Below are 23314 nucleotides of genomic sequence, written 5' to 3'. Positions count from 1 at the left end.
TGTATATATATATATATATATATATATATATATATTAATTAAAATTTAATTTAAGTACAATAGAATATAATAAAAAATATAACAATATAAAATGTCAAAAAATATTTATATATATGTAATTCAGGTTTTTTGATGATTTGATGCATCAGGCTTTTATGGCTCGTATAGTCTGATACAGTGAGAATATGCAATTTGCTGAAGATGCTGATGCTCCACAGAAGAATGAAAGTCACACAGGTTTGATGACAGAAGTTCTGTGACCTCTGACCTCTGCGTTTCCCCTCTCATGTGCCTCTACGCTTGGATTCGTCTCTCTGCTCAGAGCCTTCGATCTCTCGTGCCTTCAGCCTGTGATGTGTGTGATTAGATCACAAACGTCTTTAGCTTCTTTTGCCAAGGAGTCACATGATCTAGAAATGCTATTGTGTCTTCCATTTCCTGTACGAGAGCCCGTGTTTATTATTGTCATTTCCTGTTGTTTCTCTCTCTCTCTCTGTCACAGAGGTGAAAGACAGAGGTGAAACTTCTTTTGGTTTCACCAAAAGAAGGTCAAACCTTCTTTTGAGGTGAAACTTTAAAAAAAAAACATGTCCATGCCATTTTTCACCTCAAAAATAAAATAAATAATTAATAATGTGTAAATAAATATAATTTAATACAATTAAAAATATATAATTATCAAATATATCATTTGTGTGAAGAAAAAAAAATACACCTTATTTTAGGACCAGTAAAAAATTATTTTCATATTTCCATGAAAATTAAATGCATTTACTCTCATTTCACAACTGTTTAAAAAAAAAATGAAGGGCATTACAACAAATACTGTTATGATGTATAAGTGCTTTACAACTGAAAATTATATATTGATTTTTGATGTGTGTAATTATATACGTTTTAGATTTTTACATATGTAAAAATACTACATACATTGTATAAATATTACTTAAATGTAAACTATTACACACACACACAAACACACATGTGTGTGTGTGTGTATATATATATATATATATATACAGTATATATATGTGTGAGTGTGTGTATAAGTGTGAGTACAGATGTGTTTTGGTCTTTTTAAAATCTTTTAATATCATTTATATTAACATAAACTGTCACACATCTTGATGGTTGCCTCAATTTCAGTGTAATTATGGCCTAACAAAAAATGAAAGTTTCTGCTTTATAGAATGGTTTTATAATGAGCATCAATCAATGGAACAATAGATTATTTATTAATAAAATATCAACAGTTTTAATGCATTTTAAGATATGTTCATCTTAAGATATAATGTTTGATTTATTCAAAGCATGTGTGGCTGTTCTAATAAAACAGCACATGGCTGGTTTGGATAAAGACAGCAGTTTAGCGTGTATTTTGTCATGTGGGTTTGCATGATATTCATTTTGGTTTCTTTTTTTCCACCAATAAAGCTCAGCTTCAGTGTGTGTAACTAGAATATTAAAGTAGATGTCTAAATTTTCATTGTAGCTGTAGTTTTTAAAATCATCTTTTGTGTGTGTCTGTGTGTGTGTCTGTGTGTGCGTGTGTGTGTGTGTCTGCGTGTGTGCGTGTGTGTGTGTGTGTGTGTGTGTGTGTGTGAGATGCTCTGGGGGCCGCAGGAGCCTCCTGGTAATTGAAAAGTGGAGCGCTGCTGCAGTGGCTCTGTGACCTCTAATTGAGAGAGAGCATTGATTTCTGCTGAGAGAGAGAGAGAGGAGTGTGTGTGTGTGAGAGAGAGAGCGAGAGAGAGAGAGAGCTGGAGGAACGGGCCGATGCTGCAGAAAGGAGGAATGAACGACTGAGTGATTTTGTTGGGTGAGAGACTGATCAGATGGACAATTGTAATGGACAGATGTGGTGAAAGACAGACACACAGAGAGAGAGAGAGAGACAGAAGGGAGTGCAGAACGAGAAATTGCATTTCTTCTCCATGAACCTTTTTTATCAGCCCAGAATGTTTGTATTTGGGTCATTCTACACAACGGGTCTCTCGTGTACAGTAGAGTCCAAAACACTGAGAACCTTCAGAATGCTTCTAGTTAATAAATAAATAAAAACATTACAATACTACATAGTTTTATACACACACACACACACATATATATATATATAATTATGTTAGCACAAACTTTTATTTTGGATGCGATCAATTAATTATAATTAATCAATTTAACAGCCTTATAATGTGTTATAATTTGAGTAAAAGGTTACATAAAATGACTCTGGACCGGGCTGTATACAGCATTTCTTTTCTTTTCTTTCATCATGAGTGTGTTTTGTGGTCTCTCCCACAGATGTGTTTCTAACTTTGCCTTATTATATTAGCAATTATGAATATTTGAATGAAAACTAAATGTATGGATAATGCACTTTGTCTCGGTTTTCTCTCAGTACTTTAGATTTTAGTCGGTAATCTATTAAAGGTGTGCATTATATTTTAGATTAATAGCCAACTACATAAATACAACAAAAAACACTGTCATTGTGATCACTGAAAAGCAGATATTTGCATTAATATTCTTTCTAAGAAGCATTTTAGCCACAGACCATAGGCATATTTCTTGGTGTTTATTCATTTAGATTTAGATGACAGCATGCATGTTATGGACACTGAATGTTTGAATCTCTTTCACACCCGCTGGATAGAATGACCCTTTATTTTTCGATATAATCCTTATGATTTGATTTTCTCAGTTGGTCATGTGACTTCCTCCAGATGTGGCTCTGGATCGAGCTGCAGAAACGCACAAAATCACTGCTGTTTGCTGTCTGATCGCTTCATCTCAGCCCCAAATCCAAAGAAAATCAGAAACAACATTTCACATAAATGGTTTATAAGCTTAGAGATATCGTGACATTCTTGTCATGACAGCTTCCTGCAACTTTTCATTACTGTTATGCAAAAAAAAATGACTTCTTAAATTGTAAGTACACAACATATTAGTATTTGTTGCACTATAAACGTGTTTAATTGTCATGACAATAATGTCACAATGCAAAATTTGGGGTGAAATGGAACCCAGACGTGTTGTTTATGAAGTTCATCTGTATAAATCTGACTGATACATGTGTTTTTCTGCTTGTTCTGATGCTCATCTGCCTTATGAATCATTCTCATTCTCTTCATGTTTCACACTGAAAACACAGAAATCAGAAAATCACTTCATCTTCATCACAGAATTCAATGCTTCAAACAAAGACTTCCCCACAAGCCTCCGTCTCATCATCATCCAGAAACAAAGTGAAGCATAACTGCACAAATCTTCATGTAGTTCTTGTGTTTCAGTTATAATCATCATAGTTGAGAGTCTGGGCTTCTGGTTGGTGTGATTATGTAGTTTGCGTGCGTCTGAATTTATGAAACGTAGTATTAAACACTGAAGGCAGAGATGAATGAATCGTGTACATATCTAAGATCTGTGCATCTGTGATTATTGGAAATAAATTTAATTGGTGCAAATTCATCAGTTTAAATGTCTTTTGTCTTGAAACCACAAAAAACTAAAAAAAAAAAAAAAAGGAAATCATTTTATTTCAGGTAGTTGTCAAAGCAACATTTAGTTTTTAACTTGATATGCTAAATCTGAAATAAAAATTAATAAGTGTAGATGAATTTAAAAAAATCTAATAAAAATATGAAAACAACAAAATTACTAAAACTCTAATTAAAATGAAAACGAAGCCGTAAAATGCAAAAATAAAAAAGAAAGTGCATCATGTAATATTTGCAACAATAAAATGAGGCATTTTTAGAGGAAAAAAAGTCTCATATAAGCAAAGGTTAAAATAATTTTTCAGATATATAGTCAAACAGCATTTGTTCACTTTAATCACAAATAAAAAAAAATCATATTACAAGCGTCTGTATCTGCTACTAAACTAAAACTGAAATAAAAATTTATATTTATTTAATTTACAATGAATGTTATAAAACGGAGAGTTCTGGTCCTTGACTCTGATTGGCTGAGCCGCGTTCGAAGCTGTTGTAAATTACTCTACAAACATACACCTTTGTTTACTTCTGTGTGTTGCTCGGCAACCACTTTGTTGCAACCACAACTGTTTCAGAGGAACTACATTGTTTGGTGGAAGAATACTGTTTTTATTTATATCATTACACTTTATTTGCTCTGTTTTATTTTGTGAAACCTTACTACGTATATGGAATAACCGTTTTATAAAAGCAATAAGCCCCGTGAAGCCGTGGTTTACAGTGAAACCGGTACTACTTATATGCTTAACGAGTCACTCCGCTATCGTTGACTGTCTGGCGCCATCTTGTGACTGAAAACACTTAACCACCGCGTGTTACAATGGAAGACTTCAGCATTAATTTCAACATATATGGTAAAAACAAATCTTTTTAGCCGTGTAATAAGCAGGATAATGTACATCCAGCCGGTTGTTATCTCAGAATAAACCCCTTCAGGCTGATACAAGACCTGATCACCCTGTCGGGGTTTATTCTGAGATAACAACCGGCTGGATGTACATTATACCTTACTTAATCACATCTAAAAAAAGAAAAGTGTGCGGTTAAATAATATATGTGTGTGTACTGTGTATATTTATATCAGAATCAGAATTAGCTTTATTCGCCAGGTGTGCGCAAACACACGAGGAATTTTTTGTGTTTTTTTTAAGGTGCTCCTGGTACATACATACATACACATCTGACATGAGAACAGAAAAAAAAACATTTAAATAGTAAGACTTAACAATAAATAATAATAATATTATTATTATTATTATGTATATGTATATATAAATACACACTCATACATTTATATGTGACCCTGGACCACAAAACCAGTCTTAAGGCTCAATTTAATTTTTTCATAAATTCACTGTAAACCACGGCTTCCCGGGGCTTATTGCTTTATTTAAAATCAACCAATAAAATTACTCGTGCTGTCAAATCGATTAATTGCGATTATTACACGGCTCTGTGGAATACTTGATTCTGATTGGTCAATCGCGCCATCCAGCGGTATGTTATTCCCAGATAACAGCCGCCAAATTGAATAACACACCGCTCATCCGGGTACTACGAGTTATCTTGACCGGAATCTTTTGAGCCGTGTAATAAGCAGGATAATGTACATCCAGCCGGTTGTTATCTCAGAATAAACCCCTTCAGGCTGATACAAGACCTGATCACCCTGTCGGGGTTTATTCTGAGATAACAACCGGCTGGATGTACATTATACCTTACTTAATCACATCTAAAAAAAGAAAAGTGTGCGGTTAAATAATATATGTGTGTGTACTGTGTATATTTATTGAACGTTTCATTTTAAGGACATTTTAGTTTCTATATTTCAACTTTTCGAAGAAAACCCGGTTGAGAACTGCTGTGACTTTTTAACTGATTTGTCAAAAGTGTTTATTTTGTCGGGCAGAAAACTTAGTTTCTTGGTGCTTTGAAAGAAACTCATTGACACGGCGTGAATCTTCTCTCTCATGTGAAGACCAACATCTCTGAATGTCACTCCTTATCTGACGGCCCTGATCCTCCTCACAAGTAATGGACAGCCAAATGTCAGCCGATAAGACGCAAACATGAACCGCTGTTGGCCAGCAGAGATCCAGAGAAGAGTGTTAGACACAAATCATCAATATAAGCCACTTGCCAGAGGACAGCTGACGGTTCGTGTGTTAGTGGAGGGTTATAGGTACAGCTATACTACAGACTTGCATTTAAGTATTAAATAGAAAGTTTTAGGCCCGGTTTCACAGACAGGGCTTAGACTAAGCCAGGATTAGGCCAATAGTTCAATTAGGACATTTAAATAATTTTTATGAACGTACTTAGAAAAAAACATCACTGGTGTGCATCTCGAGATAAAACAAAGGCACTGATATATTTTAAGATGAGTCCGTGCAAGTTTCTTTCAGTTGGAACAGCTCAGACTTACACTTTAGTCTAGGACTAGGCTTAAGCCTTGTCTGTGAAACCGGGGGTTAAAGTTTTAAGTGAATTAAGGTCTTTGCTTGAGTTTAATTCTTAACACATTCTCTCAATGTGCATCCACAAGTTTGGAGTCAGTAAGATATTTAAGTTTTTGAAAGTCTTACCATGGCTGCGTTTCCTTGATGCAGCAAATATAGTAAAAATTGTGAAATATTTTTACAATTTAAAACAGCTGTTTTCTATGTGAATATCTGTTAAACTGTAATATATTTCTGTGATGCGCAGCTGTATTTTCAGCATCATTACTCCAGTCTTCAGTGTCACATGATCTTCAGAAATCATTCTAATATGCTGATCTGCTGCTCGAGAAACATTTCTGATTATTATCAATGTTGAAAACAGTTGTGCTGCCCAATATTTCTGTGGAAACTGTGATACATTTTATTTTGTAGGATTTACAGATGAATAGAAAGTGCAGAAGAACAGCATTTATTTGAAATAGAAATCTTTTGTAACAAACTGAAAAAGTATGCATTATGCCATGGTAAATAAACAGTACTGTACTATGTTTTTGAATTATGCTTTTTGTTTTGCAAAAAAAGTTTGGGTTACACTTAATTTTAAGGTTTTAAGGTGTCCTTGTTACAGTGTAATTATACATTTAAGTACTGAGTAATATTAATTAACTACATGTACTTACTATACGGTTATGGTTTGGCTTAGGGTTACTTGCATGTAATTATGCATAATTAATTGTTATTATAATAGTAAGTACATGTAACGTGTAACAAGGACACCTTAAAATAAAGTGTTACCTACATTTCTTTACCGTTACTTTTCTTAAAAATCAAGTTAAAATTTGCACGCATTAGTGCTTTTAAATTTTTAGCAATAATTTTTCCTAAGGTTTGAAAAATGATACTTTCATTTGTTGAATGAAAATGTATATTAATTTTTTTTAAACTAACTTTCTTGAAGTTTGATTTTTTTTTCGTTTGGTGAATGAAAATGTTAAAAAAAACTGGAATCATTATGTATACAATTTTTTACAAGTTTAAAAATTATGCTTTATTTTTTACATTTTCATTCAACAATTACAAGTTAAAATTTGCACACATTAAACTTTTCGTTTTTTAACAGTAACTTTGCTTATTAACCCCAACATTATGAACCATAGTGTAAGTCAAATGTCTTTTTATTTTATTAATAGCTGTAGTGTTGATGAAGACTTGTGTTTAGTTGATCCTGGTGATAGAATTGTGTGAAAATCACTGAACTCAGAATCACTTTCACTAAGTGTGACTGAAGTATACACTGTATATAATATACTGTTTGACAAAGTATTTGAAAAAAAAAATATCTTTAGCTTCTGACTTGTAGGAAGATTTTTGTTCTGCAAACAGAAACTAAAGGGTGAAATCAGGATTGTTCTTTAGTAAAAAAAAAAAAGACAAATAGCAGAGTTTTTAACATGAATGAATCATAGTCATTTATTGAAGAGCAATGAGCACAACACTACTATCTGATGAAAGTGACCAAAAAACAACAACAAGAAAATCAAGCCAAATGAACCCTGCGAGCGTGAGGCAGACAGAAACACTGACGCCTCGAGCGACGGCCAGATGTAATGCAGTAAAAGATCAGCGCACAAACACACAGATGTGCTGGAAGAAAACCGGCTTGGACTTTCAAAAGTCAGAAAAACTCAGAAACAGTCGACGACGACAACACTGAGATTTTTTGTAGCATTGTTTCTTTTTTTTTCTTGCTTTTTGTTATTCAAACACAGATATTAATATTGCAGATGAGAGGCTCAAATACTATTTGGTCAATCCCACCTGATCATAAGAGCGTTAGACTGGAAGAGTTCGGACGATCCATCGGCTGATCAGATCCTGACATGAGAATCATTCAAACATGCAAAACAGATCCAAAAGCTTCTTCTCATGTGTTTCATTTGTTCTTGATTTTCCATTATAATAAACACCTATTTGAATTTTGATGTTAATCTTAGGTTAAAATTTACACACATTAAGGGTTTTACATTTTTTAACAATAACTTTTCTTCTTGAAGTTTGAAAACAAAAAAAAAAATGAATTAAAAAAATGAAAAATGAATATGTAAAAAAACTTTAAAAAGGTTCAAATTTGCACACATTAATGGTTTCGAATTTTAAATCAACTTTTCGTCTCGAAGCTTGAAAATTGTAAAAAAAAAAAAAAAAATGAAAATGTAAAAAATTTTTTTTTAATTTGCAGACATTGATTTCAAATTTTAAATCAATTTTTCTTCTCGAAGCTTGAAAATTGTAAAAATTAAAAAAAAAATGTAAAAATTTTTTTTTTTTAATTTGCAGACATTAATGGTTTCAAATTTTAAATCAAATTTTCTTCTCGAAGCTTGAAAATTGTAAAATAAAAAACAGAAAATGTAAAAAAAAATTATTTACATTTGCAGACATTAATGTTTCAAATTTTTTTAACAATAACTTCTTGAAATTTGAAAAATTATTCATTTTTGGAATGAAAATGTAAAAACAAATTAAGTAACAATTTTATTAACTTTTCTTGAAGAACAAAAAATGGTTCTTCATTTGTTGAATGCAAATTTAAAATTTAAGTTAAAATATGCAAACATTAATGGTTTTGAGTTTTTAACAATAACTTTCTTGAAGTTTGAAAACTAAAAAAAAACTGAATTAAAATGTAAAAACTAAAAAAGTTAACATTTGCACACATTAATGGTTTCAAATTTTGTTGTGCGAAAAATTTAAATGTAAGATTTTCATTCAACAAATGAAAGACTTTTTTCTTGAAGTTTGAAAAATGAGAATGTAAAAATTTTCACATTTTTAAATATTTTTTTGTCGAGAAGTTTCAAAATGATTTTATTTATTACATGAAAATGTAAAAAAAAAAAAAAAAGTATGAAACGTTTTTTCGAAACCCAATTTAGTTCTCTTCATATGTAATGAACTGATCTAAATATGCTGTCAAACTGTGTAAAACTACGTTTGATTCTTCAGTGTCCATTATAGTGAATAAAAAATAAGTCTACAATCTTTGAACATTTCAATGCTTTAAATAACCAGTCGTGAAATTTGAGACAATGCAAAAATTACATTTACATCATAAGACAGGTTTTATTGTGATTGATGAAACATGGTTTGGAAATAAAATCACTTGTTCTCTTTATTTATCGTCAAACATTTTGTGGAAGAACATGAACTTTGAATGTTTCAAAGACGTTGATCATGAATGCAAAACTAAAATTTGATCAATTTTCTCTCATGATTTCCAACAACAAAAATCCATTTTTACATGAACATGATTCAACAAACCAACAAATGAACAAAAACGATGAAACTGAAAAAGAAAAGAATCCGTTTCCAATCCATTTTCAATTTGAATAAAAAAAGCAGATCTTTGGAATACAGTCCATAATAATATTCCGCGGTCGTGTTTGACGAGCGGTTCAACGTTACAATACATACGCGATCTTTGGATTTCCCTTCATATGAAAACACAAGACGCCAACAACTCCTGAAACGCCTGTGACTCAAAGTGTTTTTTACATAAGTAGTAGATTGTCTGGTACATTTTAACTGTATTTGAGGACATTCCATGTTTAGTTGTTGTATTTTTGGACAGGATTGGTGTTGTAGATGCGTTTAGAGCATAACGATTCGGTAAAAAGTCCAATTTGGTGTTCAAACAAACACTGACTTGTGTCCCTGTTCAATACAGATGATGGGTTTCTGTTTGTGAGAATGAAAGATTAACAGTCGCGGTGCACTCGATCAGAACGATTTGTTCGGTCGGTTTGATGAGCCAATTCGTCCGATTCGCTTCCGCCAAGTTTTACGCAGCTACAATCGCAAACCGAACTGATCAAGTGCACGCTGTTTCAATACACATCCGATCAAGCCGACATGCAAAAAATGAGGCTCAGTTAAAACAAAACGAGACGGATCCAAACTCCAAACTCAGAAGCTATTGACGACAATGCATCACACGCTAGCTAGAACCGTAAAGCTACTCATGCATAAATCAAGGCTACGGCATTGAATGACGGCTGCAATGCTCAGTTTTCATACGCAACGAAGAATCGAAGGAGAAAATGGATGGTGTGAATGAAATCGAAGCTGTACAACCGACTAAAAAAACTAAACTCGAGGCTCATTCTAGCAACAAACCATTCCAGATCCAAAAATAACATCCTTGTTAAAAAATATGAGCCACCCTTCACAAAAATAAAGTCATGGAGAAAACAAAAGAAGTTGCACCACAAAACGTATGTGAAAGTTGTCACATTAACAAGAGAGAAAAAGACAAGCATTGTTTTTTTTGGTAAGCGAACCTCAGCTATTACAAAAAAAATCACAACTTCAGATGTATAAAGCTTCTTTTCTTGGTTTGTCTTAAGTCACAGTTACTAAAAAATAAGAGTAAGTGAATAATTTAATACATACGCTATAATAACAATACCCTAACACTATCTTCTATGAGGTATATCCGAGAAAAATTTGGTAAGAAAAGCACGGTCTACGCCCTCGACATGCCTCAGGGGTTTCTTTTCTTATTTAAAGCTTTGCAACCATTCAAAAGAAGGAAAAAGTAAAGTCTAGAAAGCCTTTGGTATAGTTAGTCTTTTGTTCTTTGCAGGATTGCATTGCAAAGCAGCATGAAAACCACGTCTCGCAGGATTTTCCTGTCGCCGAGGTACTAACAGAAGAAGAAACAGAGAGGTCGGAACTTCGCTTTGGTTCAAGCAAGGCACTCATCCAACGATATCTCATACTTTGCAACTAAAGCGCTCTCTACGTCTTTGTCGGGGTGGAAAAAAATATTACTTGGGACGGAATCTGTTTTGGTTTCATCCACGTCATAAACACGGAATCACCGCTAAGAATATTGACCTAATGACCTTCCGATCGATACGGGACACGCTCGCGTCACTGTTAACAGATGCTGTTTTTTCACAAGTAAATGTGTTACTTTTGCAACAGGACAGAATGATGTACGGATCAATACGATCCCATCTGCTGTTTGTGTTGCGTCTTTAGCCGCGTTTTCCTGAAAGTCGTCCCTACCGAGTTCCTTCGGTCTGCTATGAGATGATTCGATTTAGTCTTTGGTTTTAGAGTTCGTCGTGCACAGAAACACCAACTTTGTTTTTGACAGAATGGATTTTTGAGAAAAAAAAAACTAAATACTGTGTTCCTTTCAAAGTCAAATGTGGGATATTTTTACTTGAGGTTTGCTAAACAGGTTTTATCATCACGTGATGAAAGAACTTTGACTAATTTATGTATCTTATTTGCTTAAAAGTTCATGTTTATCATCATTATCTATAACAAAATTGTGGAGTTGTGAATTTCAGGCAAGTTTCTATGTCCAAATTGGCATTTTATTGCACTTAAAAATGCTGTAGCAATTATTCTTGGAGTATGTTTTAAACACTATTTAAATCTTGCTGTTTCAAAATTTTGTGTTTAATTCAATGTGTTACTAGTTTCTTTGTAATTGCAATTTCTCAGTAAAAAATTTTTCTACACCACATTTCTTTTATACCAAATTTACACTGTAAAGGTGGCACAGAAGCGCTTCTGAGGTGGCATTTAGGCATCTTTACAGAGACTGTTTAATGCTGCTTAGAAGTGGCATAAATGCATTTACACAGCAATTGCAACTGTATATTTGATATTAGGTCTAAGTCTGGCTTTAATGCAGCATTACTGAATTTCTGAGCAGGCATAAAGCAGCCTTAACTCAGCTGTGTAAAGATGCCATAATTGTAGGCTGTTGGAAATCTCTACAAAATGCAATGCAGCATATGACATAAATGCATTTATGCCACTTCTAAGCAGCATTAAACAGTCTGTGTAAAGTCACCTAAATACCACTTCAGAGGCGCTTCTGTGCCACCTTTGCGGTGTAAATTTGGCACAAGTATTAAAGTTCAGTGCATGCATTGTTCAGCAGCATTTGATGTGCTGTCTTTACACAGCTGAGTTAAGGCTGCTGTAAGCCTGCTTAAAATTTAAAGATGCAATGCTGCATAAAAACAGACTAAATTATACCTGTATACAGTTGCAATTGCTGTGTAAATGCATTTATGCCTCCTCTAAGCAGCAGTAAACAGTCTGTGTAAAGACAGCTGAGTTAAGGCTGCTCTAAGCCTGCTTAAAATTTAGTTTAAAGACGCAATGCTGCATAAAAGCCAGGCTAAATTATTCCCGTATACAGTAGCAATTGCCATGTAAATGCATTTATGCTACCTCTGAGCAGCATTAAAAAGTCTGTGTATAAACACCTAAATGCCTTTTCAGAGGCACTTCTGTGCCACTTTTTCAGTGTAAATTTGCAGTATTAAACCCAGTGCATGCATCATACTGCAGCATTTGATATGCTGTCTTTACACAAGGCTTCTCTAAGCCTGCTTAAAATTTGCTACACAAAAGCCAGGCTTAATTATGCCTGTATACAGTATACAGTTGTCATTTCTGTGTAAATGCATTTATGTCACTTCTAAGCAGCATTAAACAGTCTGTGTAGTCACCTAAATGCCACTTCAGAGGCGCTTCTGTGCCACCTTTGCGGTGTAAATTTGGCATTAGATTTACTTTGACTAGAACAAACCATCAAAACTACAAATATCTGAACATTTCCATTCATTCCGTTTGATTAAAGAATATGGGTAAAGTTCATGTTTCTGTGTTGGTTGGTTTTTGCATCACGGTCTTTTACATTCTGACCGGTAAGAGGCGATCAGAAGCACACAGCACTAAAATGTACAGCTCGACGCGAGTCCCATCCACTCCATTGCACTTATTTTTCCGAGGAGAGGAGGAACTCGTGTCTGAAAGAGGAAGAAGAGGAAAAAGAGAGAGTGGCGTTATCAAAATATCCAAAGCATGGCGTCAAGCGCAGACCGTACTCGAGAAAAAGAAATCTTTGGTATCTTTGGTTTCATCAACACGATTAAAATTACAAATGGAAAATTCAGTGAGGTAGCCTCTGTGGTTCTCACTATAGAGATAGAAAGACTTTTATACACACACACAAGTCAGTCTTGGAAGCAGCTTTTTCTAGTTTTTAAGGGATTCCTCTACGTCCTTCTACGAGTGAAGCAATGAACAAACGGCCTCTCAGCATCCGTGGGATTTATCTTTGGTGAGTTCTGCGTTGATCAACATGTGGCCCCGTATACCATCCGGCTGAAATTCGCTGCTCGTCCTTCGACAGAACGATGTAATCGATCGCAAATGCCCCTTCAGACAGATTGTTTTCATTCGAAAGAAAAGGACAAACAAAACCTAAACGATTTCCATAAAATCTCGACATACATACACATAAATTACAACTAAAACCTGATCGCTAACACATTTCCAGAATTATCTTTCTAAGAAAAATTAAATACACCCTTTGTGTTGCTTTTTAAAGTAAAGCTAACTAATAAATTAAGAGGAGCACTGCATCTTTGATGCACTAGTAGTCTTAAATAGTCAATTACATCTAATTAAATAACATTAAATAATTAAGAAACAAAACAATAACCTATGCATACTAGTCATAAATAAATACGTCTGATGGTGTCCAACATGCAAAAGAAGTAAATGTAAACTTTGGCAAGCTAATCAGGATAAAAGGGGAGGTTTTTGGCAATTTAAATTAAGTTCAATCATAACAAATATAAATTACATAAATAAAATCACATATTGCAAAACCTGGGAAAGACATTGTACAGAGGCATTGGCAAAATATAAGTACTAAGACAAGCAAAGGAAAGCTCTTTGGCGCGTGTTGCTAAAGACCTGACTGTCGTGAAGAGCGGATGAAGCTCCAACCAAGTGGCGTTGGAGAATCTTTGGACTAGAAGCTTTTAAAGAGAGAAGCCTAAAGGATAAAGCTATTCGACCTACAGTCTGCAGTTTCCTCTCTACAGATTAAGTGAGTGTTTTTGGCAGATTATTGGCTTTTTAGTTGGAATATAGCAAGTGATGGAACCGGCTGCAGCAGCTCTCTCAAACATGGGACTTGGGATTCAACGCTTGGAAACGAGTGTGCATATGTTGGGAAATGATGGATGGATGACGCCTGCATTGGTGGAACTGATCCGTCGTTGGACCACGATGGGATGTGAGTGCAAAACTACAAGATAATGAGTCGTTCAGCTTGGGAAAATGGGAAAGAGTGAGGTTGCATGTGCTTAAAGGCGTTTATCTTTGGTATGCCCATCAGGCTGAGTTACACCTTTAGTTTTAGCTGCAAAACGGATGAAATAAGCCAAACGCTGAACCCTAGACGTCCCATGTTTGGAGAGAAGTGCCGCTGCGATCCCCTCCGCGCCGCGCCGGTGCGCCTGAACAGGCGGGACGGGAAACTGAAGGGAATTGCGGCGGGAGTAACTCTGAATCTTTGGTATTGTAGCTGATGAGGTTTTTGTTGTTCTTTCCATTTTGGTTGAAAAAACTGCATAGGCACACATTAAAGACAATCTTGTTTTGTTTTGAGAGACGCTTCATTCTCCGTTGCCGTGGGAACAGCTCCGTCGCATTTGAAAACCCTTCCGATCCCATTCTGCTTCCAAAGTCTCCACCGATCCGAGCACAACAAAGACGACGGCTCGGCGTTCCCTCTTTGTCGCTGTCATTTTGGGGTTTTTTGGCTTTTGTTTTTTTCCTTTGAACAGTTTTCGTTTGCAGAACAGTTAGGTGCAGAAAAAGTTTCTTTGGTGTCGATTTGTCAATAAATAGAAAACGTCTTTAGTGTCCGTTTTGAGTGATCCAAGCGTAACCCGGGAGAGAACTGCTTACCGGCTCTGTCCATCGGTTCAATAATAAATGAGGACGAGGGATGGAATTTGAGATGAGTGTATGAAAGAGCTAGGAACTATGAGGGAAGGAGTCATGCACACTTTGGAAAAGCTAAACTGGTAGGCATTGGTGTGGAGATTGTCCTCTTAAACTCTTGTAAAGGCCCTGATCACCAATGCCAGTTCACTTGTGTTTGGTTTCTTAGCTTAATACAGTTACAGTCATGACAACATACAGCGATGCATGTGTGTGTGTGTGTGTGTGTGTTTTGCAATGTAATTCATTGAGTGTGTTGAGCTCGTGAGATGCTTGTTCTTCGGTCGTATCATCCTGAGTTGTTTTTTAACCATAGAAGAACAATCGGTGTGGTCCAGCCCCTGTTCTATTGCAAATTTAATGTGCTTCAGGATTGTGCTCACAAACCCGGCCGGCCAATAACGGTGTGAGAGATCTGCGGTCGGCGTGTCCTTCACGTTTGTTGTGCTTTGTGCTTCTGACGGGGGTTTTCTAACGCACAGAGGAGAAACCAGGTTCGGTGTGTTAGAAAAACCTGCGACCCAATGCCATCTTAAACCTGTGTGGTTATGTGATTGGTGAATCTCACAAAGAAGAACATGCAAGTCATATTTCACTCCAAAATGCATTAATATTTAGTTTGAATTAAAATGCATTACCATAATGCAAAAAAATAATAATTCTGATTACTGTAATAAAAATGACTGTATTACAGTAACAATAATAGGAGCAATAATCGACAATGGGAATTTGTGGGAATTGTTATTATTTTATTAATACTTATAAAAATTATTATTATTATTGTTGTTCTTGTTTAAAAAGCCTGTATGCCAATTACACTGCAAAAAAAGTATTTTTTTGTATTCCAGTACAAATTTAAAAAAATGCTTATATCAAGATATATTTATTTGAGAAGGAAAACGACATTTTTTATTTATTTTTTTCTGAGGAGTTTTGCGTAAAATAATCAATATTATTGTATATTAGTATAATACCTTTGTACATTTTATAATTGCATTTCAAATAATTGTTTTCCCTTTGAATTCACTTTATTTTTCTGACCAAGTTGGCCATTTTTTTTAAAGCAAAACTCACTTAATTTTGATAGATTTGTCAGATAAAATCTTAATATTTTTTGTTTCTCAAGTAAATACTATTTGTACTTGAAAACAAGACAAAATACTCTATTAGCAGTGTAAAATATTGCATTAAATGTGACCTGGATGTGTTTTTGTGAGATTCGTCCTCATAGCTTAAAGTATTTCTACACACACACACACACTCTCTCTTCAGGAAATTAAAATCAAAGCTAATTCGAGTGAATGTAGATGTGAAATGCAGACCCTTTGGTTTTGTCTTCAGCGTTTTTCCTGGCGTTTAGCTCTTTGGATGAACAGATCGGTGTGTTTTTGACTGCGACTCGAGCCGGTAAGCAGCTTCTCTCCTCTCGCTGCCCTTCGGAATGATTTTCTCCTCTTAAAAACTGACCGTCACCTGATCACGCTTTGGTACAAGTGCTGGAGGTGGACGACATGTTTCCCGGACTCCCCTCGTCCAGCCATTTGTCCAGGCTGCGTCTGCGGGCGTTCATGAAGAAGTTGCTGACAGTGTTCAGTTCCAGACCCAGCTGCTGCGAGATGGTCAGCTGCATCTCTTTGGACGGACGCTTGTTCTCCTTAAAGATGGCCAGAAGTGTTCGCCGCTGCAGGTCTGTGAAAACCAGCCGCGATTTCTTTGGTGTATTGCTCCTGTCTTTGCTCGGGTCTTGCTCTTTTCTTTTGCACGCTTCGGGGGTTTCGTTTGTTAGAAAGGAGACACAAAAGACAGAGAAGAAACACGTCAGAATCAATCACACTTATATTCATGCATTTAGCAAACACTTAAACAGTTAATGCAGGGTTCGAATCTACAACCTTTGGATTATCAGATTAGAATTACATAAAAGAGAAAATACCAAAAAAGTGACAGAAAGGACAATTAGACCGTGTTATTTATGATTAGCACCATCAGTGTTATTTAGGGTTGCAAAGGGGTGGAAAACTTCCAAACATCCCCTGGAATATTCCAAAAAATCCTGGAACGTTTCCAAAATGTCTGGAATGTTTATGAAATTTACTGGAAATTTTCCACCTTTTTGTAACCCTCGTGTTATTATAGTATTTATTAACATTTTGAAATAGCATTTATTTTGTACATTTTAAGTTTTAGTATTTTGTTAATGTGCTTTTGTTGTTTTTCTTTTATTTTTTTATTTCTATTTAGCTTTAATTTACTTTTATTTTAGTTTTTGTTCTAGTAATTGTGTTATGTGCTTTTGTCATTTTTGTTTTTAAAAGTTATTTTATTTCAGTTTTAGGCTTAGTAATTGTGATATGTGCTTTTGTAACTTTTGTTTATTTTTTTTTTATTTCTAGTTTAAATTGAATTTTATATCAGTTTTAGTAACTATGTGCAAAAATGTGTCATTTTTGTTAGTTTTTTATTTCTATTTTTATTTTATTTCAATTTTTTTAGTTTTATTTCTATTAAACTTTAATTTATTTTTATCTCAGTTTTAATAATTTTGTTATTTGCTTTTGTCATTTTTATTCGTTTTTTATATTTCTATTTAGCTTTAATTTTTTTATTTTAGTATTAATTTTGATATGTGCTTTTGTCATTTTTATTAGTTTTAATTTAGTTTTTATTTCAGTTTTAGTAATTTTGTTATGTGTTTTTGTCATTTTAATTAATGTTTTGATTTTTAAATATTTATACTTGTTTACTTTTTTCAGTATTAGTAATTGTATGTGCATTTGTCAATTATTTCTAGCTTTAATTTACTTTTATTTCAGTTTTTGTTTTAGCAATGTTTGTTTTTAAACTTATTTTATTTCAGAGAGTTGCCAAAATATTTCAAATGTTTAAGGTTTTCATCTAAAATTCTTTTTTTTTTTCAATTCAGTTAATAGTTTTAGTTTAGTTTTTAGTAAAGTATAACGACACTGCATTAGAGCAAACCTCCTGAGACGCAGATTCTCATTCAGAAATCAGGACTCAAACAGCGTAACATCTGCTCTGTGATCAGTGCGTCTCACAGGAAAGCTGTAGATGATTTGAGGAAGCTAAAGATCCTCTCCAGGTAATTGCTTCTGCGACCACCACGAATCCCAGAGTAATTCACTCCTGTTCACCTGGAGCTGCTGGCTTTATTTTTAGGGTCTTTTATCAGGATAGACTCCAGAGACCAAAAACACATGATCACCTGAAAATGACCAGATAACCCAGAGCGGGAACCAGTCTGATCTACACCGACAGCATCAACAAATCAACAACAAACACCACAGATACATAGAGAGAGAGGGGCGAGGGATTACATACAGTACACACTAGCACTCTTTCTGCAGAATGTAAAAACTGTACACAGTGTGCTTAATAGATACGAATGACCGGCAACATTTGGCAAAATGTACAGTATACAAAGCATATCCCACAATGCAATCCATTCAATTTTATCTTGTATTTCTAATTCCTTGAATCCTGTACTTATTCCTTCAGGATATATTTTAACTAAATTCTAATACAGTTGCTTTATATTTTTCATTATGAAACAAAACAGCATATCCCACAATGCAATCCATTCAATTTTATCTTGTATTTCTAATTCCTTGAATCCTGTACTTATTCCTTCATATTTTTCATTATGAAACAAAATTGCTCTCAAGATATGAGAATAAACATGCATTATTCTGTTATTTATCTGTTAATCTGCAGTTATTGTGTGTTTGGGCCCAATTTTAATGTCTGACAAGCAGAAATGATTGCACCAATTTAAAAAAATAAAATAAAATATGAAATAAAATTAATCATATCAATATCAATTAATCAGAGATCTCTTCCTTGACACGTATTTAATTAGACAGTTAAATATTTTAACACAAAACTGAATTAAAATGCAAGTCAATAAAATAAAATAAACTGATGCATTAAAAAATTATACATTAAAAACAACAAATTAACCAGAGATCTCTTCCTTGACACTTGTTGAATTAGACAGTTAAATGTTCATTTTTTTTTTTACACAAAGCTGAATTAAAATGTAATAAAATGCAATGCAATAAAATAAAAAATGATGCATTAAAAATCATGAATTAAAATGACAAATTAAGATCTTTTTTGACACAGTATTTAATTAGACAACTTTTTTTTTTTTTTTTTTTTACACAAAACTGAATTAAAATGCAAAACAAATGATCTTAAATATAACAGATTTCTGAGATAATAAATGCATACCACTCATGTCATCATCTCTTATTGCATACTGTTTCACATGCAGTTTCTATAAATAATAGTGCACAATAATAGTAAGTGCTCTGCTAGTATTTCATTTCAGACACAGACTCAATGGTAAATACACGAACCGTCCAGCAATTAAAACATGACTTATGTGTAGCATCTGGCTCTATAATTTGTGCTGCTTTATAATTTTGCAAAGCACTTCATATACAGTATAGCTAAAGAAGTCAATCAATTTAAAACAGCTTTGCTTACAGTATATCTGTAGGATACAGTTCATCACGGCCTCGGGCAGAATTTCTTATTAATGTGTATGAAAGTGTTTCTACAGTTTTAATGATTGTGGATTTTGCTGACCTGTGTGTGAGTTTGTTGCTGATCTCGGTAAACGCCGCTAAAGCTGAAGCACTTCACATAGATTTCATGCAAAACACATCGAGAAGACTAGAAAACTATGATGAAAAACCATAAATATAACAGCAGACTGTCCAACTCACAACTCAGGTGTGTCTACAAATCATTCAACTTTAAAAAGACAAATATTTTTATCTTACAGTCCAACAAAAGTCTTTATTAATTCTGAATTAATTCAGAATTCAATCTGAATTAATTCAGTACACCTCTAAAAATAGGTAAACCAACAGTAAGTAAATGAACATATAATCTAATGGGACATTTCATGCTATTTTACAGTAAAATACTTTTATAATTTACAGTGAAAAATCTGAAATTTCCTGTGTGATATTTTTTTCATAATTACGTTTCTTTTTAGTTTTTTATAATCATCTATGTACATTAGAGTTTTGTGTTACATCTTGTGTTGTTAAATGTTTATTGCATTATTTTAGGGTTGTGTGTGTTACCATGATGGTGTTTTGTGCACCTTCTATATATTAATACGTTCATAAACTTGTGGAAAAGCTACTCCTTCTCTTTTTCTCTCTTTTTTATTTATTTATTTTTATTTATTTATTTATTTATTTTGGTGGTTGTCAGTATATTATAAAAGGTACTAAACAGAATTTTTGTTATTTAAAAAATTAATTTCAATAAATGTTCCATAAAATCAAAAAATATTTAACAATATTTCTTTTTTATTAAAATATTTTAAATATATATATATATTTAAAAATATATATTTTTAAATGCATTTCTTTATTCTTAGAACATATTGTTCCAAGCTGGGATGACTGATGGACTAAACTACTCATTATCTATATTTTTACATAAAAATTCCCTAAAATTTTGTACACACATATGTGTGGTTGTGGGTGCGTGTACATTTTTTTTAGGGAATTTTTATGTAAAAATATAGATAATGAGTAGTTTAGTCCATCAGTCATCCCAGCTTGGAACAATATGTTCTAAGAACATTTCGCCAACATTCTTATTAAGTTATGAAAACATTATGTTCTTTCTATGAACATCTGTTTTTTAAAATGTTGTTTGGAAACATTAAGGGAACATTCCATTTGATCATTTTGCAAACATTACAGAAACATTACTTTTGAATGTTCTCTGAATGTTCTAAATAATGTTATTAAAGACCAGACAACTTTGAATGAACGTTCTATTAATGTTACTGGAAGAACATTGGTTTGTAATTTAAACAAGAAGTAATAACGTTTAAAAAAACATTAGATAAAATGTCCAACTAAAACATTTCAGCCAAAAAAACATTCTTTAAATGATGTATAAATAACATTATTAAAAAACAAACAACTTTAAACAAATGCTACTTTGAATGTTCTGAAACAAGTAACAACTAAAAAATGTTACATGAATGTTCGACTAAAACATTTCAGAAAATATCTTCACTGAACAATGTATAAAATGTTATTAAAGAACAAATAACTCAAAACATTCTATTGAATGTTCTCTTAATGTTCTGTAACTAGTAGTAAGTAATGACATTTACAAAATGTTGGATGAACATCCAGCTTAAACGTTTCAGAAAAAAACGTTCTGTGAACAATATATAAATAATGTTATTAAAGAACAAATAACTTTAAACAAATGTTTTCTGAATGCTCTGAAAACAACTAGTCATAACATTTAAAACACATTAAATAAATGTCCAACTGAAATGTTTCAGAAAATTACATTTAATTCTATTTAATATACAGTATATTACTACGGTATTGGTTTACACACACAAATGTTAATTAGAGGCGTTTGCTTTAGTCAAGCATCACTATTGGTCATACTCATCCAACATTATTTGTGCATCAGAGAATGCAAACATCTAATAAGACTAGATGCACTACCGCCACAGATGACTTATTACAATTCGGACTAATTAATTTGTTATGCATTTAAATATAATGATAAATTATTATAAGAATCATCTGTTGCCACAGAAGCACATCATCATCTAGACAATCACAGATGCATGTAATTTTGATGTTTAAGATATCAGCTTTCATTCACACAGTCTTGTGTTGAAATCATCTGAGTCCAGCCCAGACACACAGAGTTGTGATCAGCAGTAGATGGAGCTGTTCACCCATCAGACCCGCAGTAACACGAGCAGTGAGCGCCATTCCACTCAAAGCCTCCATTACTGATGCTCCTCGGTCAAAACATCAGCCTTTCCTCTGCAAAATGCACAAAATACAGTCTGTGTGCTTATTTTAAGCTCTGAGGTTTACTAAAAGTACATCATTTGGTTGCAGGGTCTCAGTCTCTGGCATTGTGTGCCATCATTTCTGCTGGTTAAATACCATTACAAGGCCCAAATTCATAATAACTGCAGGATTAACAGAATAATACACGTTTATTCTCATAAATAGAAAGCAATTTCGGAATGGAACATTGGAATTTAGTCAGGAAAATCCTGAAGGAATACATACAGGATTCGAGGAATTGGAATACATAATTTGTAACAAATCCTAAAGGATCCTATAATGGTATCAATAAGAATCCTATAAGAAGCAAATAAGATCCTACTGGATAAACTGAACCCCTTTTCTTCCGTAAAATCCTATTTAGGATTAGGATGCTTTAGGATAATGATACAAGGTTCTATTAGCAGTCAAATGATTCTCTAATTAATATAGGATTTCCATCCTTTAGGACTGGTTTCAAATTATGATGGAAAAAAATCCATAAGCATTCCCTTCAACTAGTATCCCAATGCTGCACTGTTTTCATTTTTAGAAATTAATTCAGCTGAATTCAGGGAATATTTACGTTCTGGAAGTGTTCTCTCAAAGTTATGAGCAAACGTTCCTCCAGTAACATTGTTAGAATAATGTTCTCAAAACGTTAGCACAAAAGCACTATTTATTATTATTTCTGAAACATTTCAGTTGGATGTTCGACTAACATTTTTTTTTACATGAGACACATTCAGAAATAACGTCAACATAACTTAATGTGAACGTTAGCAAAACGTTCTTAGAACATATTTAATAATTTTCTTAAAATATTAGCACAAAAACATTTGAAAAATTTTTTCTATAGCATTTAAGTTGGATGTTCAACTAATATTTTTTAAATGAAACTAATTTAATGGTTTTGTAACGTTAAGAGAACATTCAAAATGTAATGTTCCCATAAGGTTTGCAAAATGATAATTGAAACAATCCCTTATTGTTTCCATAATCAAGGTAAAAAAAACATTAAAAAATTTAAAACATATGATTTGAATGTTCAGAGAACAAAACAATTTTCATAACTTAATAGCAACATCAGCAAAACATTGTCAGCACAAAAACATTACACACCGTTCACTGATTTTTTTTTCATGTTTCAGTTGGATGTTTGACTAATATTTTTTAAATATAACTAAATGTTATATTTCAAATATAATTTCAGAATATTCAAAAGTAACATTTCCATAATATTACAAAATAATAAAATGGAATGTTCCCTCAACGTTCGCTTAGCCAAGAAAAAAAAAACATTTTTAAACATTCAAAAAAATGTACATTTTGCACATTCACAAATAACGTTTTCGTAACAATGCTTACATTAACAAAACGTTCTTAAAACATATGTAATCATTATCTCAAAATGTTAGCACAAACATTTGTTTTTCTGAAATGTTTTAGTTGGATGTTCAACTAACATTTTTAAATGTAATTAAATTCATTAATCGCATAATGTTTGCAAATTGTTAGAATGGAATTTTCGGCTCAATGTTCGCGTTATCAAAAAGATGTTTTTAACACGTTTGAAAGAGACGTTTTGAATGTTCAGAGAACATTTAGAAAAACATTTTCATACAATACATCATCAAAATAATTTTACAAATATTTTTTTTATTTTTAAATTAATATTTTA

The 23314-nt window shown here is 33.1% G+C and overlaps 2 protein-coding genes across 5 annotated transcripts in view; one reads left to right on the top strand and one right to left on the bottom strand.

Moving 5' to 3' along the window:
* nars1 (asparaginyl-tRNA synthetase 1) overlaps positions 1-2102 on the top strand; it is a 34649-nt gene extending 32547 nt beyond the window's left edge. The window contains exons 16-17 of one of the 2 annotated variants that reach the window (XM_016548954.1): positions 482-494; positions 2086-2102. The gene's annotated coding sequence lies outside the window, so the exon portion shown is untranslated. Of the gene's footprint in view, positions 1-481; positions 504-2085 lie in introns of those variants that run through there. The other variant, XM_016548953.1, reaches the window with a different exon arrangement.
* A 13875-nt stretch (positions 2103-15977) lies between these two features.
* The window catches only part of onecut2 (one cut homeobox 2), a 23203-nt gene continuing 15866 nt past the window's right edge, over positions 15978-23314 (bottom strand). For 2 of the 3 annotated variants that reach the window (XM_016548951.1, XM_016548949.1), the window contains one exon: positions 15978-16537. In XM_016548951.1, coding sequence (XP_016404437.1) covers positions 16251-16537 — 287 coding nt within the window. In that variant the 3' untranslated portion in view covers positions 15978-16250. The remainder of the gene's footprint in view (positions 16538-23314) is intronic. The other variant, XM_016548950.1, reaches the window with a different exon arrangement.

Source organism: Sinocyclocheilus rhinocerous, unplaced genomic scaffold, assembly GCF_001515625.1.
Source record: "Sinocyclocheilus rhinocerous isolate Xijiao unplaced genomic scaffold, SAMN03320098_v1.1 scaffold824, whole genome shotgun sequence".
Classification (NCBI taxonomy): Eukaryota; Metazoa; Chordata; class Actinopteri; order Cypriniformes; family Cyprinidae; genus Sinocyclocheilus; species Sinocyclocheilus rhinocerous.
This window is presented reverse-complemented; position numbering and strand designations above follow the sequence as displayed.